This window comes from Loxodonta africana, chromosome 24 (assembly GCF_030014295.1).
Source record: "Loxodonta africana isolate mLoxAfr1 chromosome 24, mLoxAfr1.hap2, whole genome shotgun sequence".
In the NCBI taxonomy this organism is placed as follows: domain Eukaryota; kingdom Metazoa; phylum Chordata; class Mammalia; order Proboscidea; family Elephantidae; genus Loxodonta; species Loxodonta africana.
Window position 1 is genome coordinate 34691369 of NC_087365.1, and position 11901 is coordinate 34703269.

The 11901-nt window shown below is 39.5% G+C and overlaps 1 protein-coding gene across 3 annotated transcripts in view; it reads right to left on the reverse strand.

Moving 5' to 3' along the window:
- The window catches only part of LOC100667966 (ubiquinol-cytochrome c reductase complex assembly factor 1), a 112514-nt gene extending 100866 nt beyond the window's left edge, over window positions 1–11648 (reverse strand). For 2 of the 3 annotated variants that reach the window (XM_010591637.2, XM_003411676.3), the window contains exon 1: window positions 11534–11648. In XM_010591637.2, coding sequence (XP_010589939.1) covers window positions 11534–11557 — 24 coding nt within the window. In that variant the 5' untranslated portion in view covers window positions 11558–11648. The other variant, XM_023550174.2, reaches the window with a different exon arrangement.
- Between the last annotated feature and the right edge of the window lie 253 nt (window positions 11649–11901).

An 11901-nucleotide genomic window follows, 5' to 3' on the forward strand; every position in this document is an offset into this window, starting at 1 on the left:
TCTAGATAAACAAAAACTGAGCGAACTCATCAACAGCAGACCTGCCTTATAAGAGATACTAAAGGGTGAACTACAGGCTAAAATGAAAGGACACTAGACAATAACTCAAATCTAGATGAAGAAATAAAGAGCACTGGTAAAAGTAACTACTTATGTAAATATAAAACACAGTATAAATGTATTTTTTTGTTTGTAACTTTTTCTTCTTGATTTAAAAGACAGCTGTATAAAGCAACAGTTACAAATCTATGTTGACGGACAGACATTGTATAAAGATGTAACCTGAATGACAATAAGAGCACAAAGGAAGGGGAGAGAACAGAGCTATGCAGAGAAGTTTTTACATACATTTGAAATTAAGTTTGTATTAAACCAAACAAGATTGTTATAAATTAATATGTTAATTACAATCCTCAGGGCAACCACTAAGAAAATTAAAAATGCAGTAAAAGAAATGACAAAGGAATTAAAATAGAAAACATATATTTAACACAAAAGAAGATAACAACAAAGGAATAGAGAAATGAAAAAGACATGACATAGAGAAAACAAATAGCAGAATGGCAGGCATAAATTCTACTTTAGTAAATGTAAATTAATTAACACTCCAATTAAAAGACAGAGATTGACAGGATTAAAAACAAGATCCAACTATATGTTGTCTACAAAAGGCACACTTTAGATTCAAAGAAACAACAGATTTGGGAAAAGACAGATCATGGAAACAGTGACCAAAAGAAAGCTGCAGTGACTATATTAATATCAAACAAAATAGGCTTTAAGATAAAAACTGTTACTGGAGACAAAGAAGGACATCTGATAATGATAAAGGGTCAATCCATCCAAAAATATAACAATTATAAATATATATGCACATAACAATACAGCCCCAAAATACATGAACAAAAACTGACAGAATGGGAGATACAGACAATATGCCAATAACAGGTGGAGACTTCAACACCTCACTTTCAAATGGACAGAGCTGAACAGGATTTCAACAAGGAAACAGACTTGCACAACAGTAAAAACCAACTAGACGTAACAGGCAACTACAGAACTCAGCAAACAGAATATACATTCTTTTCAAATACACATGGAACATTCTCCTGGATAGACTATACATTAGATCATTAATCAAATCTCAATAAATTTAAGAAGACTTAAATCATACAAACTATGTTCTACAACTACAATGAAATGAAATTAGAAATCAAGAACAGAAGGAAATCTGAAAAATTCACAACCAGTGGACCAAAAAAGGAAAATTAGAAAATACTTTGAGATGAATGAAAATGAAAACACAACATACCAAACCTTATGGGATACAGTGAAGGCAATGCTTAGAAGGAAATTTATGGCCATAAATGACTGTATTAAAAGAAAATAAAGATCTCAAATTAATAACTTAAACTTCCACCTTAAGAAAATAAAAAAGAGTGAACTAAACTCAAACTAAGGAAAACCCAAAAACCCAGTGCCGTTGAGTCAATCAAACTAAGGAGAAGGAAGAAAATAACAGGAATTAGAGAAAAATTAAATACAAAATAAAAAACAATAGAGAAAAATCAACAAAACTTTGAAACGATCAACAAAATTAACAAACCTTAGGCAGACTTGCCAAGAAAAAGATTCAAATTCCTAAAATCAGGAATGAAAGAGGAGACATTATTACTGGTCTTACAAGAAGGATTATAAGGGAACACTATGAACAGCTGTTCACCAAAATTAGGTAACCTAGGTGAAATGGACAAATCCTTATAAAGACAAAAACTACTGAAACTGAATCAAGAAGAGCAAAATCTGATCAGACTTACAACACGTAAAGAGACTGAACTAATAATAAAAAATCTTCCACAAGGAAAAACCCAGGACCAGATGGCTACGCTGGCAAATTCTACCAAACGTTTAAAGAACTAGTACTAATCCTTCACAAACTCTTCCCAAAAATACCAGAGGACACTTCGTAACTCCTTCTATGAGGGAAGTATCACCATTCTTTGGTATCAAAATCAGACAAAGACAATACAAGAAAACTACAGGCCAATATCTGTTATGACTACAGATGCAAAAATACTCAACAAAATACTAGGAAATTGAGTCCAGCAATACACAAACAGGATTATGAACCATGACCAAGTGGGATTTATCCCAGGAATGCAAAGTTGGTTCAACAAACAAAAGTCAATCTAATACACCATGTTAATAGAATAAAAGATAAAACTCAAATGATCATCTCAATAGACACAGAAAAAGTATTCAACAAAATCCAACATCCTGTCATGACAAAAACATTCAACAAACCAGAAATAGAGGGGGACCTCTTCAATTTGATATAGGGAATTTACGAAAAACCCACAGCTAATACCATGCTTAATGGTATTTCCATCTAAGATCGGAAAAAAGGATGTTCACTTTCACTACAACTATTCAACATTGCACTGAAAGTTCTAGCCACAGCAATCAAGCAAGGCAAAAAAAAGAAAGAAAGAAAGGCATCACAATTGGAAAGGAAGAATTAAAACTACCTGTATTTCAAATGACATGACCTTATATATAGAAAATCCTAGAGTCGACCAAAAAAAAAAGAAGCTATTAGAGCTAATACATGTATTCAGCAAAGTTACAAATACAAGATCAATATACAAAATTCAGTTGAATTTCTACACACTAGCAACAAAACTGAAGCTCTGGTGAGGCAGTGGTTAAGTGTTTGGCTGCAAACCAAGAGGTCGGCAGTTCGAATCTACCAGCCACTTCTTGGAAACACTATGGGGCAGTTCTACTCTGTCCTACAGGTTTGCTATGAGTCAGAAGTGACTTGACGACAACAGGTTTTTGCAATAAACAATTCAAAAAGAAAATTAAGAAAACAACTCCATTTACAATAGCATCAAGATAATATTTAAGAATAAATTTAACCAATGAGGTGAAAGACTTACACACTGAACACTACAAAACGTTGCTGAGAGAAAATGAAAGAAGGCTTAAATAACTAGAACAACTAAATGGTGCCTGGCTACCATCACCAACTGCTCTGACAGGGATCACAATAGACAGTCCCGGACAGAGTGGGAGAAAAATGTAGAACAAAATTCAAACTCACCAAAAAAACAAGACCAGACTTGCTGGTCTGACAGAGACTGGAGAAATTCCAAGAGCACTGCCCCCAGACCCTTTTAACTCAGTACTGAAGTCACTCCCAAGGTTCACCCTTCAGCCAAAGATTAGATAGGTCTATAGGGCAAACAATAACACACATGAGCAACCATAGTTCAGTAGCGTATATGAGACTAAATGGGCACACCAGCCCAAAGTAACGACAACAAGGCAGGAAAGGACAGGAAACTGGACAAATGGAAATGGAAACCAGGGTGGAGAAGAGGAGAGTGTTGATACATCATGGGGTTGCCAACCAATGTCACAAAACAATGTGTATTAATTGTTTAATGAGAAATTAATTTTCTCTGTAAACTTACACCTAAAACACAATACAAATAAAGAAATAAACATAAAAAAAAAAGACCTAAATAAATAGACATCTACGTTCATAGATTGGAAGATTTAATATTTAAGATGGCAATGCTCCCCACAGTGATCCACAGGTTCAATGTGATTCCTATCCAAATCCCAATGGTCTTTCCTGTATAAATAGAAAAGCCAACCCTAAAATTCATAAGGAAGCACAAAACCCAAACCAAACCCATTGCCATAGAGTCAATTCCGAGTCATGACAACCCTATAAGACAGAGTAGAACTGCCCCATAGGGTTTCCAACTGGTGAATTCGAACTGCCGACCTTTTGGTTAGCAGCCATAGGTCTTAACCATTACACCACCAGGGTTTCCAGGGAAGCACAAGGGACCCCAAATAGCCAAGACAATCTTGAAAAAGAAAAAAAAACAAAGTTGGAAGGCTCACACTTGTCAATTTCAAAACTTAATACAAAGCTACAGTAATCAAAACAGTGTGGTTCTGGCATAAAGGCAGACATACAGATCAATGACATAGAATTAAGAGTGCAGAAATAAACCCATATATCTATGGCAATTGATTTCAACAAGGGTGCCAAGACTATTTTATGGAAAAAGGATAGTCTCTTCAACAAATGTTCACAGAATAAGAACAAAAACTGCCCAAAAGGCAAAGTATTGAGGTGAAAAATGGGCAATTATCACCTGTCTGTTTCTATAATTTGGGAGTAATATGCACACACACGAAACCTGATACACTAATGCTTTTCTTTCTGAACATTTATGGTAGCCCAAAATGCCACCATCTAATTGAACCTGGCAGGGTTACCTCCTTTCCTTCAAATCCTACCAGAAGCCAGTAGAATAACAAATATACAATGCGCTGAAAACTTCGTTTTTCTCATCTATTGCCCAGAATTCTGGTCCCAAGGCTGGGTCCATGACACCCATTATCTCCTCAATAGTGTATGTTCCAGATTGTCAGAGAACCTCAAAGAATGAAGGGTCCTTGGGATCCCTTCATTTTAAACATGAAAAAAATGTAGGCCTAGGAGTTAAATAATTTGCCCAAGGTGAGGCAGCTCACACAGACCCAAGTTCTTCATAGCCAGTTTAGCATTTGTTATGTCAGTTTAGATGGGTAAATGATAGATCTGAGAAAGGAACAGGTCAAGCTCACTACAACTTTCACTGACCCTTTATTTCGTTCTTAAAAACTTTGAAATTCTATACGGCAAATGGTGCTAGTCTTTTTTTTTTTTTTTTTACACTCAACTAGATCTCTATCATGCCATCTCTTCAAACTAACATATTCAAATATAAGTGATATAAATAGTCCCACCTTAAAAGTACAAGGTGGTTTTCTGCAATTTCTACCACTCTGAAAGCAAAAATGACCACTAATGCCCAGAACAGCTCTTAAAGCCATAAGCATGTACAGTTCCACCGCTCGAGCGTCCAGTTCTTCTGCTGGAGCTACTCAGCAACTGCAGTGTTTTAGTTTCCTCCTCCCCAAACCCATCACTGCAGAAGGAAAAAAAAATGTAGATAGGCTGATCAGACAGCAAAAGGAAGAAGGGAAGGGAGACTAACAAGACCATTTCAGGGCTAAAGGGGTGCACCAGCCCTGGGGCACGGACAGGAGGGAACAGGAAAGCTGGTAATAGAGAACCCAAGGTTGAGAAGGAAGAGTGTTGACATGTCGTAGGGATGTTAACTAATATCACAGAACAATGTGTGTGCTAACTGATGAGAAACTAGTTGGTTCTGTAAACCTCCATCTGAAAAAAAAAGAGTGCTTCAGGGACACAACCTCTCTGTGGTTTAATTTTCTTATCTGTAAAATGGGGGAAATAAAAAAATTTTTTTAAAAGTTGTTTTTTTTTTTTACCCTTTCTTACCCTTTCAAAGGATGTTGTGAAGATTAAGTGAGCTTTTTTTTTTTTTAATTTTTATTGTGCTTTAAGTGAAAGTTTACAAATCAATTCAGTCTCTCACAAAAAAACTTATATACACCTTGCTACATACTCCCAATTACTCTCCCCCCGCTCCCTCCCTCCACTCTCTCTTTTCGTGTCCATTTCGTCAGCTTCTAACCCCCTCTACCCTCTCATCTCCCCTCCAGGGAGGAGATGCCAATACAGTCTCAAGTGTCCACCTGATCCAAGAAGCTCACTCCTCACCAGCATCCCTCTCCAACCCACTGTCCAGTCCAATCCCTGTCTGAACAATTGGCTTTGGGAATGGTTCCTGTCCTGGGCCAACAGAAGGTCTGGGGGCCATGACCACCAGGGTCCTTCTAGTCTGTCAGACCAGTAAGTCTGGTCTTTTTTTTTTTTGAGAATTTCGGGTCTGCATTCTAGTGCTCTCCTGCTCCCTCAGGGGCTCTCTGTTGTGTTCCCTTTCGGGGCAGTCACTGGTTATAGCTGGGCACCATCTACTTCTTCTGGTCTCAGGCTGATGCAGTCTCTGGTTTATGTGGTCCTTTCTGTCTCTTGAGCTCGTCATTATCTTGTGTCCTTGGTGTTCTTCATTCTCCTTTGATCCAGGTGGGTTGAGACTCATCGATGCATCTTAGATGGCCCCTTGCTAGTGTTTAAGATCCCAGACACCACTCTCCAAAGTGGGATGTGGAATGTTTTCTTAAGAGATTTTGTTATGCCAATTGACCTAGATGTCCCCTGAAACCATGGTCCCCAAACCCCTGCCCCTGCTATGCTGGCCTTTGAAGCATTCAGTCTATTCAGGAAACTTCTTTGCTTTTGGTTTACTCCAGCTGTGCTGACCCTGCTTGTATTGTGTTGTCTTTTCCGTCACCTGAAGTAGTTCTTATATACTATCTAATTAGGGAATACCCCCTCCCACCCTCCCTCCCTCCCCTTTCTCATAGCCATCAGAGAATATTTTCTTCTCTGTTTAAACTAATTCTCGAGTTCTTATAATAATGGTCTTATACAATATTTGTCCTTTTGCAACTGATTTCACTCAGCATAATGCCTTCCAGATTCCTCCATGTTATGAAATATTTTACAGATTCATCACTGTTCTTTATCGATGTGTAGCATTCCATCTGTTGATGGGCACCTTGGTTGCTTCCATCTTTTTGCTATTGTAAACAGTGCTGCAATGAACATTGGTGTGCATATATCTGTTTGCATAAAGGCTCTTATTTCTTTAGGATATATTCCAAGGAGTGGGATTGCTGGATTGTAAGGTAGTTCTATTTCTAGCTTTTTAAGGCAGCGCCAAATGGATTTCCAAAGTGGTTGTACCATTTTACATTCCCACCAGCAGTGTATAAGTGTTCCAATCTCTCCACAGCCTCTCCAACATTTACTGTTTTGTGTTTTCTGGATTAATGCCAGCCTTGTTGGAGTGAGATGAAATCTCATTGTAGTTTTGATTTGCATTTCTCTAATGAAGTGAGCTCATATTTTAAAGTGTTTAGGCAGGCTTGGCACATACTAAATGATGTATGAGTCAATTATCGATGTTATTACTTAGGCAATCTCAGCAACATCTGGCTTCAACTACAACCTGTATCTCCAGCTGCTTTAAAAAAAAAAAAGCTCCACCTGGATATTCTTGATGAAAGACACTGCTATCAACTCAGTCATCCAAGACAGACTTGAGACTCATTGTTAGACCCTTCGCTTTCCCTCACCTTCTACGTGTAACCTCTCACTCAGTACTGTAGACTATTTCCTCAACCTCTTGAAACCACTCCTTCCTCTTTAACCACACCACCCTCCTGTAAAACAGGCCCACCTCACTTCTTCCAGGATTACTGTGGTAGCTTCTGACTGGCTTTAGGGACTCTAATCTCAGCCCCCTCCTACTGATCTACTCAACTGCTACCAGTTGCTGAAAATTCAATTATGACTCATGGCAACCCCATATGTGTCAGAGTAGAACTGAGCTCCATAGGATTTTCAATGGCTAATTTTTTTGAAATAAACTGCCAGGCCTTTCATCCGAGGTGGCTCTGGGTGAACTTGAATCTCTAACCTTTTGTTTACCAGCTGACTGTATTAACCATTTGCACAACCCAGCGACACCTACAGGGATCTATTAAAATAAAACTAGTAGTGGATACACAGGTGTTATCATGTTGACTTCTTAAAACTTTTTTTTAATACTTTCAAAATAATTTTTTTATTTCATTAAAAAAATGAGTGGTCAGGGAAGAGGAGAGCAATGGGAAAAAATGATTGCAAAGAGACACGAAGAAATTTTTGAGGGTAAAGGATATTTTCATTATGACAATGTGTTGATGGCTTCTCAAATTTTACTTACCAAATTGTGCACTTTAAATAAGTGCAATTTATTGTATTTCAATTATTCAATTTAAAAAATTAAATTAGGAAAAAACAGAGTAAATGGATAAAAAGACTTTTTAGAATAAATCCTTCCTTGCTTAAAATACTTCAAGGGCTCACCTCCAGAATAAACCTCAAACTCCTAACCATGATACACAAGGCCCTGCCTTCTCTCCTGCCATTTCCCCATAACTACCCCTGACTTCAGCCAAACGGATTTATTTACAATTCCTTGATTATCTAGCTTTATTAGCATAAATTAATACTTCTGTATGTCCTTTCTTCCCGCCATTCTCTATCTAATGCTGTCTCACTTAGTTCAAGCATCTCTTCCTGATGGATGCTTGTCCTCCAGCTGAGTAGGTTCCTCTACTCTGCTCCCATAGCACGAGGTATATACCTCTATCACACCGTTTCAAGTATTGTAGCTGTGTTTTTCTTTCCTGTTTCTCCCATTAGATTATAAACTTGAGAGTAAGGTCTGTGTTTTTCATTCTCAGTGTCTTACACAGTAGAATGTAGTAAGTACTCAATATAGTTGCTGAGCAAAAAGGAAGGGAAGAAAAACACATAAAATTGACTTGTATCAACTGATGCTCTGATCAACCCTATCAACCTTACCAATTAAGAAAATCTGAGGCTGGGGAGATTAGAACTCTTATGCACTGCTGGTGGGAATGTAAAATGGCACAACCACTTTGGAAAACAAAATGGTACTTCTTAAAAAGCTAGAAATAGCATACAATCCAGCAATCCCACTCCTAGGAATATAACCTAGAGAAATAAGAGCTGTCACATGTGCATTACATCCACATCAATGTTCACTGCAGCACTATTCACAATAGCAAAAAGATGGAAACAACCTAAATGTCCATCAAAAGCTGAATGAATAAACAAATTACAGTACATACAAGGGAACACCACGCAACGATAAACAACAATGATGAATCCGCAAAACATCTCACAACATGGATGAATCTGGAGGGCATTATGCTGAGTGAAGTAAGTCAGTCACAAAAGGACAAATATTGTATGAGACCACTATCATAAGAACTCAAGAAAAGGTTTATACACAGAAAAAAGCATTCCTTGATAGTTACAAGGGTGGGGAGAAAGGGAGAGGGAAATCACTAACTAGATAATAGACAAGTGTCACCTTTGGTGAAGGGAAGGACAATGCACAATATCGGGGAAGTCAGCACAACTAGACCAAAGAAAAAACATAAGAGTTTCCTAGACACATCCAAACACTTTGAGGGACCGAGTAGCTGGGGCTGGGGCCTGGGGACTGCAGTCTCGGGGGACATCTAGGTCAAGTGGTATAACATAGTTTATAAAGAAAATGTTCTATATCCCACTTTGGTGAGTAGCGTCTGGGGTCTTGAAAGTCTGCGAGTGGCCATCTAAGATACATCTATGGGTCCCATTCCACCCGGAGCAAAGGAGAATGAAGAAAACCAAAGATACAAGGAAAATATTGGCCCAAAGGACTAAAGGACCACATGAACCAGAGACTTCATCAGCCTGATACCAGAAGAACTAGATGGAGCCCGACTACCACCAACAACCGCGCTGACAGGGATCACAACAGAGAGTCCCAGACACAGCAGGAGAAAAATGTAGAACAGAATTCAAATTCACATAAAAAGACCAGACTTACTGGTGTGACAGAAATTGGAGGAACTCCCAAAACTATGGCCCCCAAATGCTCTGCTAACCCAAAACTGAAACCATTCCCGAAGCTCACTTTTCAGACAAAGATTAGACAGGCCTATAAAACAAAAAATAATACACGTCAGGAATGTGCTTCTTAGTTCAATCAAATATATGAGTCCAAGTGAGCAGCTCCTGTCCAACAGCAGGATGAGAAGCCAGGAAGGGACAGGAACTGGACGAATGGACACAGGGAACCTGAGGTGAAACGGCGGAGCATGCTGTCACGTTGTGGGGATTGCAACCAATGTCCCAAAACAATACGTGTATAAATTTCTAAATGAGAAATTAACTTGAGCTGTAAACTTTCTCCTAAAGCACAATAAAAAAAAAAGAAAGAAAGAAAGAAAACCTGAGGCTCAGAGAAGTTAGGTGACTTGCTCAAGGTCACACCAATAGGACGTAGGATCCAAGCTTTCAATCGAGGTCCTTCAGATTCCCAGAAAAGTGCACTTTTCTGTATTTGTGAATTCTTCAAAGTGCCTAGCCCAAAGGTCTCTTCATAGCAGGTAATCAATAAATGTCTACTACTTTCATGTTTACTGTCACTTTCAAAACTAAGGGAGTTTCTGTTGCTTTGTCACACGCTACAGGAAATCACAGTATAAAGTGAAAGTGACTTACATTCTCTGAACATGCTTTTAACTCACAAGATTAATAGAAAAGAATAAATTTAAAAAAGAAAGAAGATCCAACCAATATAGAGCAGATGGAGAGGTAGTTTCTATAGCTGCTACCACCTAAGAAGAAATGAACCTGCAACACCAGCCCACATGCTCAGGGGCAAGGATATATAAATTAGGTCAGCCAGCTACTACTAGCTTCTAAGACAAATCAAGGTGTTCATTTCAAGTCTCAAGCATTATAAACTTTTCACCTTTTTCCTCAAACATCTATCTTAAAAATTAAATAATTTGGGACATCCTAGTTGCCATTTTCCCAGCAGTGATTAGATCTGAATCAATTTCTGCCATGGCATCAACAATTACTTCACCAAGTAAATCCTTCTGTAGGTTGCAGCAGTTATTCTTTGAACAAACATTTACTAAGACCAATCAAGGGTACTGCACTTTGCTAGGCTGCTACGGAACACAAGAATAAAAAGTGCAGTCAAGTCAGCCATGCACAAAAAGATTAAAAAACACAAGTGTAGAATAACAACTCAAAACATTGCCAGAGGCTGGAACAGTGTCTGCTACGACGTCCTTGACCCAGTTTTTTAAAGACTTGCTAAAATTATAAACTTTCCCATCCCTCCATAATTAGGAATTAAAGTCTGTAACTTTCTAGCCTTTCTTCTGCTGCCGGTTTCTTTCTCCTTAATTCCTAGAGGTTAGAATATGCTAAAAGGATTTGGACAGACACTCGAGAAGGGCAGTAACTTTCCACATGGGTGCTAAGGAATCTAGCAGTCCTAACTTTCTTTATTTCATTCTTTCAGCAAGTATTTATTGAACACCTATGACATTGTGCTAGGCAAAGTAAAAACGACAGACAGGCCCCGGTTCTAGTGCTACTTTCAGTCTAATAATCTCTAATAGTGCTCCACTCAACACTATGGTTTCGAATTGACTTACTGATCTCTGAAACAAACCCAGAGAACCTCAGAATCTGAAGGGACCGCAGAAGATTAAAGGTCCCGTTTTTCACATGGGGAAACTGAGGCCCAAAAGTGACTTACCAAAGACACACTGTGTACCAACCAGTCACAGAACAGGAACTAGAACCCAGGACTCCCGAAACTCCAATCAGCGTCCCACGTGCTGCCTCTCCCTGGGAGGAAGCCGTTTGCAAGTGGTGAAGGAGGAAAAGCAAGGCCATCAAAGGTCCGCTTGTCACCATCCTTCTAGAAACCAAAACCAAACCCAAACGGGAGGGGGGAGGCTGCCTCAGTTTCCCCGCAGAAAAGCAGCCGTGCAGCCTAGTTAGCGCACTCCTGCATTTCTCTTCAGTTCCTCCCGCCCCGCCTTCTCCAATTCCAACCCCAGGACCCAACGTGAGACCGTTGAAATGTACTCCTTCACTCACAAGGACTCGCACCAGTAACGCCATGTTCCTCGACAACCATTTCCGGGTGAAGGGTGGGTTTCCGGAGTCCCGGCTGCTGCCACCCCCTCACTACGTTCTCCTTTTGCAGGCGGGACCCGGGCAACCGCAGCGCAGGCGCATAGAGTCCGGTGCGCGCACACGCGCACGCGCGCTTTCCCAGCTGTGCGCGAGGCCGCGCTCCTCCAGCCATCTCGCTCTCACCGGAACGCGTCACAGTGGCGCAGCGCCCTTTCCAACGCCAGACCCCTCTGATCTCTGACATGGGGATTTTTCTTATTCGGCTCCTTACCCTCATTCCCTCCAATCTCACTCTTCAGCACTCCTTTGTCAGGGCTTCTCAGAAACGC